This window comes from Ictidomys tridecemlineatus, chromosome 15 (assembly GCF_052094955.1).
Source record: "Ictidomys tridecemlineatus isolate mIctTri1 chromosome 15, mIctTri1.hap1, whole genome shotgun sequence".
Lineage (NCBI taxonomy): Eukaryota > Metazoa > Chordata > Mammalia > Rodentia > Sciuridae > Ictidomys > Ictidomys tridecemlineatus.
The window spans coordinates 27,249,428-27,268,884 of NC_135491.1; the positions used below are offsets into that span (position 1 = coordinate 27,249,428).

At 34.3% G+C, this 19,457-nt stretch overlaps 1 protein-coding gene across 5 annotated transcripts in view; it reads left to right on the forward strand.

Annotated features, from left to right (window-relative positions):
• Positions 1–19,457, forward strand: part of Phkb (phosphorylase kinase regulatory subunit beta) — a 221,059-nt gene that overhangs the window by 191,541 nt on the left and 10,061 nt on the right. For 4 of the 5 annotated variants that reach the window (XM_005318149.4, XM_021721160.3, XM_078032254.1 and 1 more), the window contains 4 exons: positions 947–1,004; positions 3,173–3,263; positions 6,258–6,460; positions 17,473–17,607. In XM_005318149.4, coding sequence (XP_005318206.2) covers positions 947–1,004; positions 3,173–3,263; positions 6,258–6,460; positions 17,473–17,607 — 487 coding nt within the window. Of the gene's footprint in view, positions 1–946; positions 1,005–2,113; positions 2,205–3,172; positions 3,264–6,257; positions 6,461–17,472; positions 17,608–19,457 lie in introns of all 5 variants that reach the window. The other variant, XM_005318148.5, reaches the window with a different exon arrangement.

The window sequence follows — 19,457 nt, forward strand, 5'->3', positions numbered from 1 at the left end:
AATTCAGAGTGATCATTATTGTAGTGCTTTTAAATAAAATTTATATAAAATAATTGATAATGAAAATGCTGAGGGAATTCTTTTTAAACCATTTTTTGTAAAGTTGGAAACAGTATTCATCTTTTACTTAGAAACTTGAAAGACTCTAAATATTTTAAATCTGTAAATCCTTAAGATAAATTGAAAATCACAAATATCTACAGAATCTGAATATAATTTTATCTAATTTGTTACAAAGCTATTAAAATATTAAAATATTAAAAATCTTGTTCTTTACCCAGTTTCCTTTTTGGTGTCATCACATTGTTTCTTTGCTAATGAAACCTGTCATAAGGTCAAACCACATATAATTATGGCCAAATAATGAAGCCCAGTGGTATGTTTTGAGCTCTACTGTATATTGGAAAGATCATAGCCCCATACACTTAACAAGGCCTCAGTTAACTTTCATTAAACAAATAAATAGTCATTACATTAAGAGTCTATAGTAGGGCTGGAATTGTAGCTCATGCGTGAGGCACTGGGTTTGATCGTCAGTATCACATAAAAATAAACAAATAAAATAAAGGTATGTTCATCTTCAACTAAAAACAAAACAAAAAAAGTCTATGGTATTTGTTCAATTTGCTACTTCATTATAGCTTTTTATTTTCTGCAGTAAATTAAAATAGTATTTGCATCTGTTTAAAGCTTAGATTACATATTAATTAAGAAAACAGTAAGAATTCAAGAAATAAAATACCAAAATTGTTTACTCAGACTAAATAGTAACAAGTGCTAGGGACATTTACACTCTACTTGTCAAATAGTTCAGATCATTAATGGGTGGATGTATCAACTCTAGAGAAACAAAATGAAAAATTTGAGTCATTTGTTAAAGGGGAATAAATGTTATGTCTTTAATTAAAAGCTTTCTTCATCAAAGACTCTATTATCCAATGTCTAGGTACCGTTTCTGATCACATTGAGAGACTCTATAGAAGAGCTGGCAGCAAAAAGCTTTGGTTTGTATTAGTGTCCCTGTCATTGTGGGTTTTGGGGGGTTTTTTTTGTTTTGTTTTTTTGTGTGTGTATTGTCATATTCAGTAGCTTTAAGATAATGGATCAATCTTAAAGATGGTTATTCACCCTAATTTTTATCTTTAAACTCTGAGGTTACGACACCATGACTATCTACTTTCTAAGGATGTGCCTACATTTCATTGCAGCGTGACTATCCCAATATTTTTCTAAAAAAGAAAATGTCTGAGAATAAAAACCTCTATAGGGATTCAACCTGGAGAGTATTTCCTGGAATGACATCCTAATGACTCTTTCCTACTCTGTACCTCCTCTGTCTCAGCAAAGTACTTTAATTTTTGTTTTTTAAAAACTTATAGAAAGCCACAAAGAGAGACCACTGGCTCATTTAATTACAATTAATTATAAATAAGGTACTTAAAAGACAGTTCTCTTTATTACTTAAGTCGAATAAATCCCAGTGATTATAGTTGCTTCATGAAAAATAAACCAATTTGTTCTACAGAGGTAGTCACTTCTTGGGGATTAAAAAAGAATTAGGTAAATTTAGATAAAGTTGTTCAAATTCACAATGGGAAAGATATGCTTACATTTTGACCCTTTGCATTTTGATGCAGTTCTAATCATCTTATTAGCAGAACTTAACAAACATTGAGTGTGTGTGTGTACATTTTTGTCAAATAACTCGTTTAATTTTTTATAAGTGTCAAGCCTCAGGTTTCTAATCTCTAATATAAGGGGGATATACCAAATAACCTATGTATAGAACTTCAACTCTTATTTTTATAGTATATATCATTTCTACCCAGAAGAAATAATGGAGTAATCCTGTGATTAAATCTCAAATTCTCAGTACAGTAAGTCATACAAGCCAATAAATATTGCTTTTTACCCAGTAAGTTTCAAATATGATCTATATTCTTATTTTTGGCTAAGCAAACCTTTTCTTGCTTTACGTATTATGCTTGTATCTTAGGTTAAATCATTAACTAGCAAACATTTAGAATGCTGAATGTTATGTTTAAAAGAACAAACTCCTGGAAGTTTTATTTATTCTATTTTCCCTTTTATGGCTTTCCACTGACACACCCAGGTTGGCGGTGCGCTACGGGGCTGCATTTACCCAGAAATTTTCTTCCTCTATAGCCCCACACATTACTACTTTTCTGGTACATGGGAAACAGGTAACATGCACAGAATTTGGAAACTCAAGCTGCTTGAAATGTGTGGGCTTATTTGCAGTCTACGGTTTAAACATGTCTTTTGGTCTTATGGTGTGTGGATGAAAGCTTCTATAAAAGTAGGAAATGTTTGTTACACTAACTATCAGTTTTTGACTTAATTTTCTACTACTCCCATTTATGTTGAAATTAAGAAATATAAATGCTTTTTATAGGCCAGTTTCTGTGGATATCCTGAATTTTTTTTAAAAAAATTGCAGTTAATTTCAAACGTACATTTTTATTTCATTTTCTCCATCTGAACATTCCACATGAATTTTTACTTTGAGTAGGAAAATGTCTTATGTGTTGCATGTGCTGTACTTTTAAAAAAAAAAAATCTGTTCTCCCTATGTTCTAAGACTTTTTCAGGAATGTAAAAATAGCAGTGTGAATTCCTTCCCCCAACATTCTGGCTTTATCAAGAAAAAAAGTGCTGGTATTTCATTGTAGCACTTTCTAAAATTCAGTACTAAGTCCTCTGATCCAGGGATTGGGTTATGAGGGACGAAAAGAAACAAAGTGGTTATAGGAATAGGTCGTATGTATCAGTGACAGGCTTAATAGTGAATTTGTTAATGCAAAATCAGAATACCCTCTTAATTCTTTCCCATACTCCCTTCCTCCACCCCAATTAAAGGAATACTTAGGCTCCTTGTTCTTTTAAAATTGATAATGATACCAATAATGCCTTTGGTACAGCCTGGTGGCAGAGGTAGGGATGAAGGATCATCCCTCTCTTATTCTGGATGATCCAATAGTCTGGAATGTTTCAGCTATTAATTCTAATGTCTTGGGCTCACAGTGTTTCCTCCAAATACTTATGTGAGGACTCAACCATATGTATTTTCACAAATCTCTAATCGGGACCCCATTCATTCATCATCTTTTAGACTTGTGAACATCTGGCCTGCTCTCTTCTTTGCCCCCAGGTCGGTTGTACGTCGTGCAGCAAGTCTATTAAGTAAAGTAGTGGACAGCCTGGCCCCATCCATTACTAATGTTTTAGTTCAGGGCAAACAGGTAAGTATCTGCTTTTCAGACATTCACTCAGTCACAGTTACAAAGGTTTCTGGCACACCTCAGTGTCAAAGGCCTCTTACAAACAGATCAACAGTGCTCAGGCATTCTTTCAAAAAGCTCCTTCTCTGAGCAAAAACATGCACAATCTCAAAAACTCAGTTGTTTTATGAACATTCATTTTTCCTGCGCAACTTAGAGCTGTAGCTTTCAACTTCTATGTTGAGATCAATGCAGACACTGACATAGAAAATGGAATAGTACTTACTGAAGTGCTCCAGACAGGTTTAGGATAAGCAGAGCAAAGGCAGTGGATAGCAAAGGACACATTTCTCCTTCTACTTCACGTTAGCTCTTCCTGCCCCTTAGATTGGTGATGGTATTCAAGCAGAACCACAGTTTTCATGACAGTGCTGCTCCCTAGATCCTTCACCCTCCAGGCTAACTTTGTTACCTTCTTGTCACAGAGCCATCTCCTGCTAGCAGTGATCCCTTCTCTCCTTTGTATTATCGTAACAGGCCTATGACACTTCCCACAACCTGTCCAGAATCCCAATTCATTTGAATGTGTCTCTTACCTCATTGTAGGCTTTGAGCCCCCCAGAAATCAAGGCCTAGATCTTGTCTAGTGTATGTCCCAGTGTGCCTAGCATGGATCTGGCATAGAATAGATACTTGATAAATGTAGGAGTTTGTGCATGAAGATATGGAATGGCTTGTGACTGCTCATTTTTTGTTTCGTTTTCAGTAATCTCTAATTACCTTGCTGAATCATTCTTTGATTAGAATGAAAATCTATTTGCTTGTTTTCTCTTTAGAAATATATGTGCTTTATTGTGTTTTCCTGATAGCTAACCTAGGGATATAATATGCTTTAGGAATATGAAATGCTATAACCCTCTTTAGTAGAAACAACCCATTGACCATATTGTAAGATTCTTAATTAAGATTAAAATTATTTTATACTGATATCCAGCTTTTAGAATATTAGAATAATAAGCTATTTTACTTCTTCCTGTGATTTTAAGTAACAATTTTAATTTAATAACAATTAAAAATAATAGTATTAATTTTAAAACTTCTGAGAAAAAGTTGAGTTTCTTTTCACATATGTTGTTTTCTCTGTGCTTGTCAAATTTATTCAAGAGACTTTTAAACCCATTTGTCAGTAGACCAAGATAGGGGAAGTAGCTTGTCCAGTGCCTTACCTTGCCAGAAGCCTTACCTCCAGCCAAAGCATTATATTTTTACCCTGGACCATTTCACCTATGAAAGAAAATTAAGCAATCTTTGGGAAACTATTTTTCCTTGATTTGGGGTCCCTATAGTATATCTGAAAATAGAGTTACTTCCACTACATATGAGCATTCATAAAGTTTTGGAAGATTTTTGAGATCACTGGTACCTGACACTAGGAGGAGAGGTGGGTTTGGGTTGGTCATGTCGGTTGTATATAATATCCAGAGTGGGGTTGCAGCCTGTGTCCTGAAATCCTGTTCCCAAACCCGAGAAGTTTCAGAGCCTGCCCTGAGGCTATGAGTGGACCTTTGCCCCAGGGACCATTAGGTCTCCCAGGGATATAGTCATTTTTAGAACTGAGTAAGCATGGAAGGACAGCAGCTCAGCTTCATGACCAGGTGCCTGAAGTCCATTTATTGATTGCCTCATAAACCTTTACCAAAAAAAAAAAAATTAAAATGGAGCAAAGTTTGTATTAGCTCATTTATGAAATTCTACCCTGAAAACTGAAGTTTGTTTCTACAAAGCACTTGTAGATCACCTTAAGCTCTGTGGAATGAAATAGTGATTTAGTCATTATTGCATCCAGAGGCAATGATGCACCTTCTGTTTTTTTCTTTGCACAGTGACATTTTAATAAATCATACTCAGACTAACTGGTTAATATCACTATGGTATGATAAAGTACTTCTTGGATTTCACTCCATTACAATATTGGGGCAAAAAAAACCCATGTTTACTTTCTCCCCTGATCTCTGAAAACACAAGGGCTTTGATATGCTCTTCTTTTTCCTGCCTCTTATAATTGTGCACTGTATACAGAAGAAAGAAAGCACTGGTGAGGAGGAAGAAAGGCTGCAGACTCCTTTGGGAAGCAGAATGCAGAGGAGTGAAGGAAACTGGAATATTCTTTTTCCCGCTTCAGCAGCACTTTCTGCTTTGAGTTTTCTTTGCCATTTCCCTTTGTGCTTTTTCCTTTCCCAGACTTGTGGGCAGTGTCATTCATTCACTTCCACAGGTGAGAGATCTTTCACCGTGGATCTTCACCCTCATTAGGCACCTAGCATTATGCCAGATAGAGGGAGGGCTAGACAAGAACTGTATGACCTCGTACCTGCCTTTGAAAAGGTCACAGTGTTGTTAAAGAGCAAAAGGTTCTGCCTGAGAAACTGTAAAAGAATGGAAAAGTATATTTCTCAAATACTAAATTGTGTAGACTGTGCAGTAAAATAAAACTATTCAACACATTCCAGTTTCTCTGGGGAATTTCTAATACAAAAGTTGTTTCAAATAATTTTATCTTAAGAGTTATTTATATCCACTCACCTTCATTCCCCTGAGACCCTCACCTGCCCTTATATTTTAGACCAGACTGTGAACCATTATGAACGCTAGTGAGAGTCATGCTTTGAAAGCCATTTTATTTTTTTTTTTAAAGAGAGAGTGAGAGAGGAGAGAGAGAGAGAGAGAATTTTTAATATTTATTTTTTAGTTCTCGGCGGACACAACATCTTTGTTGGTATGTGGTGCTGAGGATCGAACCCGGGCCGCACGCATGCCAGGCGAGCGCGCTACCGCTGAGCCACATCCCCAGCCCCATTGAAAGCCATTTTAATAAATAGCAGGAACAGTTATTCTACCTAATTCCCTAGCTTGTATAGAGCAATTTCAGTCTGCCAGTCATCTGAGCCTTGAACTTTTTTTCTGTTGTCTTTTAGTATCTAGGAAATTTTTACAATAAAATTCTGCCACTTGTAGGTAACTCTGGGTGCCTTTGGCCATGAAGAAGAGGTTATCTCTAATCCTTTGTCACCAAGAGTGATTAAGAACATCATCTATTATAAGTGTAATACCCACGATGAGAGGGAAGCCGTCATTCAGCAAGAACTGGTCATCCATATTGGCTGGATCATATCCAATAACCCTGAGTTATTCCGTGGGATGCTAAAAATTCGAATTGGGTGAGTAAAGCACTTTGCATTTGTATAAAGAGAATTATTCAAGGGGTCCTCTGAAAGACTTGGCCTTCCCACATGAAGTCATGTTCTAGGTATCTGGTAGGTATTTAGGGAAGTGCACTTTTGCCCTAAGCTGTGGAGGCAGCGTCTGGTGGTATGAAGAAATAATGCCAGGGGCCTAAAAGAATCATCATGTTTATTTATAATATATAAATAGTAAAATTTTATCTATTTCCCATATTAGATATAGTGAAGTAATTTTGTTCTCTGGTAAAATCAAATTCCAAGGATTTCAATAGCTGCATCATGTAAAAACTAAGCACAATAATTGTAAAAATACCTATAATGGAGTTGGTAAGCTTTTAAGGAAAAATTATTTTTGGTAAAAGTGGGTGTCAGGAAGACACACTCAGATAAAAATGTGATCCTTTTAAGAATATTCTATATCCACTTTCTACTAAAATCTAATGCTTAATTTTTAATATCAAGCTTGGAAAATAAATTGATAGTAAGAGTCTGACAACCTAGAATCTTCTTAATCGTGAATATTGTGAGGCAATAACTAAGCTATGGAACCAACCTAGGTGCTCTTCAACAGATGTATGGATAAAGAAATGTGATATATATATATACACAATGGAATATTGTTCAACCATAAAGAAGAATGAAATTATGGCATTTGCCAGTAAATATGGAACTGTAGACCATCATGTTAAATGAAATAAGCCAATCCCCAAAATCCAAAGGCCAAATCTTCTCTCTAATATGTGGATGCTAACCCACAATAAGAAGGTAGGGGGAAGAATAGAAGTTCATTGGATTAGACAAAGAAGAATGAAAGAAAGGGAGCAGGGAGACGGGAATAGGAAAGAGAGTAGAATACATGACTAGTGTAGCTCCATATCATGTACAACCACAAGAAAAGAAAGTTATACTCCATGTATGTGTAATATGTCAAAATACATTCTACTATCATCTATAATTAAAAAAAACAAATAAAAATTTTTCAAAAAAATGAGTTTTGTGAGGAAGGCTGATGTAAAATCAACCAGGCTCTGTTTTCAGCAGATCTAAATTCATGTCCTGACTGCCATTTATCAACTCTGTATCCTTGGATAAATGGCCAAACCTCTCTAGTCTCACTTTCATACCAGCTTTACTGTTTTATGTGAGACTGAAATGAGATAATATGTTTCATAAAGCCTTTATGAGGTTGTCATATGTTTTATGACATAAAGTATTATGTTAATGTGTCCTAATTGTAATAGAGTCAGATGACATCTGAGCATATAAATAACCTAACATATGGCCAATTGGAGGAGGGGAGTTTTCCAAAAAAATGTTTAAAAAGAATATACATTTTCTGTTTATTGTGTCCAAATATATGTATGAATGTGAATATGTGTACATAGCTTGTTAACTATATAATTGCATTGTCAGTATCTTATTTCTGTTCTACTTGATCCATGATTGCTGATAAAAAGTCTTCATAATTTCTCATTACTCTTGAGAATATATTCTACCTAGAATCTTTATCAGCTTTGCTTTATATATTTTAAAATTTTATTTTTGTACATGTTACTTCATTGCTTTTAATAACATATCCTCCTTTGTATCATTTGTTGCTTTTCAGCAGTTTAAAATTTCAAACATCTACAAAAATATATAGACATATAATAAAGCCATGTATGTCCATAATATTACCAGCTTCTATCTACCCCATCCAAACCCCCTTTTAAATTCTTTAAGGCAAATTCATCTTATCATCTAATATATAAATCCTTTAGTTTGTAAAAGATATATACTTTTTCTAAATAAAACCATGATGCATAAAACATAACAGCTGCATTATAATTTGACATTTTGTCAAATATCACTGCCTGCTTTTTTTAACTGTCATTATTAGCTTGGTATACTATCTTCCATCTCTCTACATTCATTGTTCTTTTATAATTTGTGTGTATGAAGCTATATGTATATGTATATATTTATTTATGCTCAACATTTATGCTGGTTTTTTTGTATTAGTGCACTTAATAATGGATTCCATTTTGACATTCATAAATGCATATAAGATAGTTTTCTCCATTTCAATCTATAGTACTTCCTCTTTCTTCTCCAGAACCCCTTCCTCTACTCTGTTGTTCTTTCTTCCATATTTATTTTTGAGATAGTCTGTGTGTCTTTTTTATAATGAAAAACATAAAATTTACCATTTTTAAGTATACTGTTCAGTAGTGGTAATGCATATTTATCTTTTAATAGAAATATATATTTGACAATTATGTCATTTTTTAAATATATTTACTTTTCTTGCATTTTATTTTGTTTTCTATTTGCCATGATTTCTTGTTACTTTCTTCCTTTTCTGTTTATTGTTGTTGGATTGATTTACCTTTCATTTCTTAATTTTAGTTTTAAATGTGAATATGAAGCATTTTCTGAAAGATGATTACCCATTTTTTCCTTCAGAATTACATATAAAATCTCCTTGCTTATTTAGCAATATCTACATATCTCTTGATTCGTTAATTTTTATCCTAGGAATTTACAGTAATACACGAATAATAAAGACATATTTTATAGCAGTCTTAATTTCAGCACTTTTTGAAATAATGAAACATTAGGAACAACCTAGAACTTCATCAGTAGGAAAGAATTTAAATAAATTATTTTATAGCCATGTAGTAAAATGAGATGCAGCAATTTCAAGGAATAAGATAAAGTTCTACATGCTGCATTTATAAATGACCAAGACAGATTAAATGAAAAGATAAGTTGCAAATGTATTATTTAAATTCTTTAAAAAGAACAATAATAATTCTATTATACATATATGTGTAAAGTGTATATGTGGAAAAATATCTAAAAAATGTATATTAAATAAATGTCAGTTATTTTCTTTAGGAGATTCCTACTGTTATATTTTTTGGTATTATTTAAATTATTTTTTGTTAGCTTATTATTTTTAAATTATTTGCCTGACTTCAACTATAGTATTTTTACATGAATTTCTCATTCTTTATCTCCTCTTTGATTAAAAATAAATTGCTATATCTGCATAGACCCTAACATTCATTTTTATCCCCTAAAATTGTTTCTTTCAAACATTTAGAGGTATTTCAACTGTAAGAATTTGGAATCAAGGGCTGGGGATGTGGCTCAAGCCGTAGTGCACTTGTCTGGCATGCGCAAGGCGCTGGGTTCGATCCTCAGCACCACATACAAATAAGATAAAGATGTTGTGTCCATCGAAAACTAAAAAATAAATATTAAAATATTTTCTCTCTCTCTCTCTCTCTCTCTCTCTAATCATAACCTGATTTGTTCAGTCTGTCTGCCCTAATATTTTCAACTCCAACGTCTGACAACATATGAGGATACAGATATGCGTCTCTCATTTGAGTTGACTCTAAATGAGAAGAAATATGATTCTTTATCTCCGTGCAGGGTATGAAAGTACTCTGTTATCATAGACTTAGGCATTTCTCCAAGATAGATAGAGAAGTATAGGTTATAACTTTTCCAAAGCATAATAAATGTTCTAGTCAAGAGTCTCTTCAAATGACAGCCATCCTTGCAGAAATTTAAACAAAGCCATACAATAATTGTTAAGTTTCCCAGGATTTTACAACACTGTCTTTTCAGTCTCTTATAGTTTTTCCTTTAGTATTTATTCTAGACCAACTTTCATTCTTTCACAACTCCCATGTAATTTTCTTTTTTGAATTCAAATCTGACCTGAAGTTAATTTCTCTCTCTTCCTAGGAATATGCATTTAGTTTATTCTTTTTTAAATTTTTAATTTGTTGTTTTTAGTGCATTTAGTTTATTCTGAATATAATTTTCCTCCTGTCTTTGTATCTGCTCTTTTATGTGTTCAGTGCCTTCCATGAGAAATAACATACACCTTAAACTATGTGTTGTCAAGATACAGCATGTAGTATTATTTAAAAATAAGAGAGCCAGGTGCAGTGGCACATACCTGTAATCCCAACAGCTCAGGAGGCAATGAGGCAGGAGTAGTGTGAGTTTGAAGACAGCCTCAGCAACTCAGCAAAGCCCTAAGCAACTCACCAAGACCCTATCTCAAAAATAAAATATAAAAAAGGGCTGGGAATGTAGCTCAGTGGTTAAGTGTACCTGGATTCAATTGATGGTATCAAAATAAATAAATAAATAAAACAATAGCAAAACACTTCATGAACAAACTTCCATGAAACATTAATTATTCACTGTCTTGAAACCCATCCTGGCATCATGATATTATATTCCCAGTGTATTAACAGTGTCCCTACCCAGCTCATTATGTACATTTCTCTCTTACACAGGTCTCTTGGGTTCAACTCTTAGTCACTATGATATTTATGTTTTAAGGATTTATTTAAGAATTTTACTTCTTCTAAAGCTAGAGACTAGATCTTATATTATTTCCTATCTTGCAATCTAACTTATTGGAGATGCTCAATAAATATTTGATTGCTTAGTATATAGGATGTAAGCAGAGTGAGATGGTTTGCCTTGAAGTAGTGATAGGGAATTAAAACAAAAGAGACCATGCCTCTGTGCTCATTGGAGAGAGAGAAAATAGGACTTTTAATTTTGATAAATATAGTTGGTTTGTGCCACATGATGTTGAAATTAAGTATAAAAGAATATTTAGGGCTGGGGTGGTGGTTCAGTGCTAAAGCACTTGCCTTGTACATATGAGGCACTGGGTTTGATCCTCAGCACCACATAAAAAATGAATAAATAAAATAAAGGTATTGTGTCCATATACAACTAAAAAAATTAACCATGTCATTTAGGAAATTACCAAGTTTATATGAAAGTCCAGTCATGCCTATAGAAGATATCAGGATGTAGCACTCTTCTCCATTCACTTATTAACAGAATGGTGCAGTAAATCACATCTGTACAATACAGGTTGTCTTACATCTCTAAACAATGTTCTTCATAAGATCTAAGAGTATACAAGTGTGAATAGTACATGATCATTGCACTCTAAACATAACTATAGTAAACCATCCTCCCCTTCTTGAATCATTACCATAACCACAAATATTATTTGTTGAGTTTTTATTATGCTAGGTAAGGTGCTAACATTTTTTTCACATATATTATCTGATTTAATCTTGTAACAACTTTGGTAGATACTTAGGACCCCCACGTTATAGTAAAGAATCTGAGACTCAGGAGCTTAAAAGATCTCTCTTAGTCTAACCAGTAAATGGAAGAACTGGGATTTATACCCTGACTCCATAGTTCCTGTTGTTCAGTCTCAAGTACTCTGAGTGTGTTTTCACTTAAGCATCTGTATCATTGCCATCTCATGCAAAAAGGCTTTATTGTTTATTTCTAAAACCTTATGACCTTTATAGTCTCTCCTACATGATTTTAACTTATAATCTATGTTGTGTTCAAGTATTTATGTAATTACTGTGATGTTCCATAGACCCCTGATGTTTTTTGTCTTTTATCTGTCAGTCCTCCAATCTAGGATCAATACCATTTAGCATTTTATGGTGTAAGTCATACCATGGTACTTGAATACAGGTTTTTCTCCACTTATGGGTTATATTCAAATAAACCTGTTGTAAATTGAAAAATTACATGAAAAAATAGATTTAATACATCTATCTGTCTGGTAGCTGTGGCTCGCTGCTGCTACCCAGAATCATGAGAGAATATTGTCCCACATATCACTAACCTGGGAAAAGATCACACTTCAGAATTTGAAGTGTGTTCTACTAAATACATATCACTTTCATATCATCATAAAGTAAAAAAGAAAAACCAGTCAGTCAAGCCCATTATAAGTCAGGGACTATTTGAGGTTATAAGGTTAAAAACCTAAGAAAAAAGATTTTGCATCTTTGTTTAACATGAGAACAAGAAATTGGGGGATGACTTGACACTGATTCTAAGGTTCTCTTATATGCCCCAAGAGATATAAGATGCTATGAAAAGTTAAAAGAGAGGTTACAGAACAAGCTTTTTGCTCCCTTGTAATGTTGTGTCCAATAGTAAGAAATCAACATTACTTCCTTATAATATTGCTACCACTAGTAAGTGGAGAGTTTCATCATGTTAAACATGTGTGCGCGTGCACACACACACACACACACACACACACACACACACCTTTTTGTAAAATATCAGTCTTCCTGCTTGTTGCTGGATCAAAAGTATTTATTTTTGTCATTTTTTTTCAGTTAGTATTTGTAGTGGAAGTAATACTTTCCTGTGAACTAAGTCTTTGTAATTAGAGAATTGATGCCTGTGTTCCAAGTTCCAGTCTAAAATGTTGTAAATTAGTCAACATCCACTGGGCCCTTGGAGCCATTTAGGAGAACAACTTGACTTTGATTACCATTTCTGCTACTAACTTCTGTGACTATCAGGGGCAAATAAGTTATCCTTGTGTATTCTCACAGAAAGAGATTTAATGTTTACTGAGGGCCTACTTTCTGGCTCTTTGGAATATATTGAAATTGTCAGTAGAGTAGGCAAAGGGGGATGAAGTGAAGGAAATAGGGATGCTTTGGAAAAGGAAAGACAGTGGAATGAATCTTACATAACTTTCCTGTGTACGTATATGTATATCCACAAGAAATTAATTTTTAAAAATAACTGTAGGTAAATGCAGAAAGATCAATAGAGGGAAGGGAGCAGAGGGTTGAGAAGGGACAGGAAAGGAGAGGTACTGGGGATTGAATTAGAACAAGATATATTCCATGCTTTTATAATTATGTCAAAATGAATTCTACTGGCATGTATAACTAAAAAGAACCAATTTTTAAAAATGAGATAAGTTTAGGACAGGCTACTTGAAATTCAGCAAATTTAAGTAACTTGCCCAAGTCATAGGATCAATAATCGGGCTTTAAAACTAGTGTGAATGACTGCAGAGTTCTTAATTGCCTGACCTGCCCTCCATCTCTCTGATCTATAAAACAGGGAGGCTTTCCCCTGCTTTGGCTTCTTCATTGAATTGTGACCATTCTGGGTAAGGAATGTGAAGATGTTTTACAAAGGTTAAAGTGTGAACATTATCACTGTGGCACTTGAAAATTGAGGTCCTCTCTAGGGATTTTGGAGAAAAGTTCCTGTGGAGATTTCTTTTTATGTACCATAAATCTTAAGAATCCATAGGAGGAAACAACTCCTACCTACACATATCTCTATCTTTCTCTCTACCTACCTCCCCCCCATTATCTTCTGATCCTACATCTGAAAACCACCTGTGCTCCACAGGATATGTTCACCGTGGAAGATGTGCTCCTTTCAACCATGATTGATTCTCCTTTAGTGTTCAATGGAATGATCCCAAAGCATTTCATCATCCACTGCCTCAGCTGCTTTGTACTCCAATAGCACTGTTTCTTCTCTATTTCCAAGGTTAATCCTGCCAGTGCAATTTCTTCAACTTTATGCTCTCAGGCACTCTTGTGAACAAAATTAACCTGCTCACAGGAATGGTATTCTAGCCTGATAATGATTTGATTTGCTGTCTCATTATTGATTTGTGCACCAGCTTTCATGTTGAAATAGATCAAGTTTCTGACAGGCCCATTACTGTAAAGACCTCCAATCAACTGCTTTCTGCTACAGGTCTGTCAGTCAAGCTGCAGTGGGAGATAACCCCTGAGGACATATTTTATCAGGCCTTTTTCATCTCTACTTTTCGTACTGCCAAGACATTCTGTAAGCAATTATGATCCAGACATATCTTGTCCTCTGATGCCCAAATAGTATCTATGAATCACATATTCCGTGTTTAGAGGCCATTGGTGTCAAAGGTACCAACTCTTAACACTGCTTATACAAATAAAGGAACAAAGAAGTTATTACAACTCTAAGTTTATTACTGTGGTTCTGATACTTAAAGTTTAATACGAGGTAAGGAAACGGGATTGTAAGAGCTCTCCTAATTCTATGCTGTTATGCTTAGATGGAGGGTAGAGTCATTGTTCTCCAGTTTCCAAACTAGAAGCCCAGTTTGCCTCATCTAATTATTATTATTATCCAAATTACTATGAATCAAGCAAAAAAGACTTTTGTAACTTTTCTCTTGTTTTATATTAGTTATCTTAGGCTGCTGTAACAAAAAATACCATAGATAAAATGGCTTAAACAAAAGAAATTTAGCCAGGCATAGCCGCACATGCCTGTAATCCTGCTACTCAGAAGGCTGAGACAGGAGGATTGCAAGTTCCAGGCCATCCAGGGTAACTTAGTGAGACCCTGTCTCATAAAAAATAAAGAGGGTTGGGAATATGGGTCAGTGGTAGGGCACCCCCCCTGGGTTCAACCCCAGTACTATAAACAACAACAATAGAAAATTCCTTTTTCCACAGTCTGAAGGCTTGGAAGTCCAAGGGTAAGCTACCAAATGATTTGGTTTCTGGTAAGGACTGTATTCCTGATTTGTAGACTTTCTTGCTATTTCCTTCCATGGTAAAGAGAGAAAGAGCTCTGGTAACTGATCCTATCATAAGGGCCCCACCCTCATGACCTTGTCTCCTGTTGAGGTTCAGATTCAACATAGGAATTAAAGTGGAAGGGGAGCTCAATTTAGTTCATAATATATGGCTTAATAAAATGTTGGAATGGAGTAAAATGTTTACTTGTGTAACAGCAAACCACAAATTTTTCCTATTATGGAGATAATATCAGAATGATTGTTAAAGAATTCTTTCTTTTTTAAATATATTGTTTAGTTGTTAATAGACCTTTATTTAATTTATTTATTTATATTCGGTGCTGAGAATTGAACCCATTGCCTCACATATGCTAGGCAGGCACTCTACCTCTGAGCTACAACCCCAGCCCCAGAATTGTTTCTTACCAAGGAGAATGCTATTCTTTTTTTTTTTTAATATTTAATTTTTAGTTGTAGATGGACACAATACCTTTTATTTTATTTATTTATTTTTATGTGGTGTTGAGGATAGAGCCCAGGGCCAGGCACATGCTAGGCAAGCACTCTACTGCTGGGCCACAACCAGCCCCTCAATGCTATTCTTTATGGCATTTTTTTCAGAAAATGCAGCTGTCTGGTTTACCAGTAGTCAGATTTCCATGTACTTTATTTTATATTTCACTCCTTGATTTAGGCATATCAGAAAGACAAATGCCAATACATAAAACAGTATCCTTACTAACCTCACAAGAGTTTTTAGAAGGGCAAGTTTATTCCTGGGACTAGTCCACTTTTTTACACCCGGCTAGCAGTCCTAAGGAATTCATTGTCCTCGAGTCAAACCTTGATATGTATGAAGGTTGAATTGGTCAGTCGGGTGTATCTGCCACTTTCTCATTTGCTTATTGGCAAGTACAGCCTATCTCTGATTCTTTAGACAGACTGATTTATAGGACTTTGGTCAAAGAATAACCTTCATTCTTTTGACTTTTCTCCTTCCTATCCACCTCCCCTTCCCTTCACATCTTTTCTCTTCCCTTTTCTCTTTCCTTCCCTTCCCCATATTTGCATTTAAGTACTTTTATGCTAGAATTGTCAAATCTTGTTCATGGAAATGAGGGTAAGAAGTTGGATTTTTTTTCATGCCTTTTTTTATTAGTAGCCCTAAAAATGGATAAAATGCCTTTGATTTTCTTAACCGTGTTGCTCACTTGATTATTTACTTCCTCTGAGTGTCTGATAACTATTCTAGTAGTTCAAATCTAATGCTGTTTTACAACAAAGAATAGGGAAGAAAATAGGAAGAATAGAGGGTTGTCTTCACCTATGGCAGTGGAGATTGAAACAGTCACAGAACTGAAACACTGTGAACTGGTCCAGCAGGCAGGGCAATATGTCTAGTTGAGGTCCTCTCTGGCTCACCTAGGAACATTTTAACATTTTTTTCTTCCATCTGCTGCACCCAGGCATTAAAGTTATCTCATAAGTATGCATCACCATTATTTTTCAAACCAGCCTTAGCAGAAAGAAGGACCTAACTTTTTCATTACTATACCTGTCTTATGGGCTTATCTTTCAAGGAATATGTCAAGAGAAAGATAATGCTACATCTGTGTGCAGTAATTTGACCCCTCTAAATCTTCATGCTATACATAATCATTTACCCTGGTGGGCTGGCTTGTGGCCCCACCTTTGTGAGACAAGCAAAATAGGAGAAGGAAAGCAGAGTAATTCCCTGTTATTCATTGTTCACCAAAGGATTTAAGGGTAAAGCATAGGAATCTGCTGTGTAAAAGTAATTCCCCGTCTTTTCCTGATAGTATATAGAATTCTGGTTCCCTAAGGCACAGTATTATTTCTAGAGTTTCTTTGGTTTTCATAACTAGTTTATTTGAGTTCTCTTTGATAAGAATACAGTACATAAAAGAAATGAAATGAAACTGCAGAAATGTTTTTTTAAAAAATTCCAAATTAAAAAATAAAATTACACATAAAATAATTAAATATTTTAGCTTTTCTGAAATCTATTGGTAAAAGTACATTCTCAAATATGGTAGTATAAGTTATAACTGATTGCATCCTTTTATTTCAAAGACAGGTATTTCTCCTCTGTCCCTTTCTATCCCAAAAGAATAACTGCAAAGTAAAAGAAATTATATTTTTAAAATTCCTTGGGAAAGAATATTTACATAATAGCATATCTCAGCCTGTTTCTTAAAATGCATTATTTATGTCCCATTTATGTTTTGCATATATCTAGTGTTAAGAAAACAATGTGGTAGCTTTCTGTGTATAGTATGCTATCATATTACACTGATAAAAATCTTACTTTGTAAGAACCTAGGTACTTTAAACCCATTTTTATGCTTTATAATGTAACTACATGTGTAAGAGCAGGCCTCATTTTTAACAGTCTGATCATGTCACACAATCTTGATGGAAGTAATTATATCAACGGTTCAGGAAATTCAAATAGCTTTTTCTTCATTCACCTTTGAATGGGTCAGTGCTATTAAGGGCATTACTAAGAGGAGCACAAGGTGATTTTATTTCAAGAGTTATTGATTCCTGCTTCCCTGCTTTGTTTTAGGTGGATCATCCATGCTATGGAGTATGAACTTCAGATCCGAAGTGGGGACAAGCCAGCCATGGACTTATATCAGCTGTCACCTAGTGAAGTTAAACAACTTCTGTTAGATATTCTCCAGCCTCAACAGAATGAAAGGTAACAAGGGCCCTTTATTACATACAGAATACTCTGGATTTACAGCAATAGTCTGGTTTTTAATTTGATAGATATATGAGAAAATAATGAAAGCTGGATGTGGCTCAAGCAGTAACGAGCTTGCCTGGCATGCACGGGGCGCTGGGTTCGATCCTCAGCAACACATAAAAATAAAATAAAGATGTTGTGTCAACCGAAAAATAAAAAACTGTTTAAAAAAAAAAAAAAGAAAGTGCAGCGGAGTATCAGAGGCCACCTTACTAGATGGATTAGATAAACAGACTAATGTCAGTCAGTGATTTGTGTTGATTTGAACTTTATACTTCTTTTGGATATAGTGTATAAGTATTTCCTCATTTTTTTTTATTCTGTGCAAAATGTAGCACTTCACACCACCTTAGTCAATTCCCTTTCTGAACCTTTATAGCACTCAGTGCCTCTTCCCAACAGTTTGGCAGAAGGGATTGGGTTTGGTAACATTACTTAAAATTGTTGCCTGTGACTCTGTCTTCCTAAAAAGACTGTAAGTTTCAGGGCTAAATCCTTTCATGTTCTTAACTTGTACTAGCCTTTGAATAAGAACAAAACAAATATTTGTGGATTGCATTGGACTTAAGACATTTTTTTATTCCAGAAAGAACTTTAGTGATTATTTAGGCAAGTATTTATTGAGCATATCAATGCCTAGCATTTTCCAAGGTTATATTGTTAAATGCTTAGAAATATAAGCATATATTTATATTTGCTTATAAACAAATATATATTTATGCACTAATAGATCGATTGAAGAGAGGGCTGGTGTTGTGGCTCTGTGGTAAAGCGCTCGCAAGCGTGGGGCACTGAGTTCGATCCTCAGCACCACATAAATAAATAAAGATCTGTTGAAGAGAATAGAAAGTCCACAAGTAGACCCCCCAAGTACAGTTTAGACTTTTAATTCATGATAAATGTGACATCTCAAATCACTGGATCAAGGATGGACTTTTTAAATAAATAACATTAAGACAACTAGATAGTCATTTGCAAAAAGTAAAATCAAGTACTTTTTACCATATACAGTAATCAATTCCAAACATATAAGAGATCTAAATGTAAAAATGGAAATTATATAAATATTAAAGGAGTACCTCAGTAAATTTCTTTTTAACTTTGGTGTGGAAAAGACTTTCTAACTATGACTCAACCCAAGGGCATCAAAAAGAAAATTGTAAATCTATATAAACATTAAGAACATTTTCCATGGCAAGAAATAATGTCAAAAGACTGCTGAAAAAAATGGAAAAATATATATGCTATAAAAAATGAATAGTCATGAATTCTTAAAAATTGAGAGATAACCAGAACTCCAAGGAGAAAAATGGGGGAATAAAAAGACTTATCAATTCATTTAAAACATATGAAAAATGGCCTTTATGTATTTGGGAATATATTAAAACTAACTTATAATTACATCAATTTAAATTAAAACATTGAACCATTTTTCATCTTTCACACTGGCAGAAGTTAAAAACTGTAATAAATATTTGGTGAGACTGTGGGAAACAGCACTCTTATATGTAACTGATGGATACAGCCCTTATGGGTGAGAATTTAACAACATCTAAAAAAAATCTATATTTTCACTTGTCCTTTGACACAGCAAACATTTTAGGAATCTCTCTGAAACCATGAAACCATGCCTCAAACAATATGAAAAAATGTGCATAAGATTATTCATTAACCCCTTATGTCCATCCTATGTACAGGACACTTATAAAGAACTTAAATTGAGCAACAAATATAACACTTATGGTCAATTTGAAATAAATAGTATATTTTTAGAGTTCTGTTCTTTTGAGAAAATATTTGAA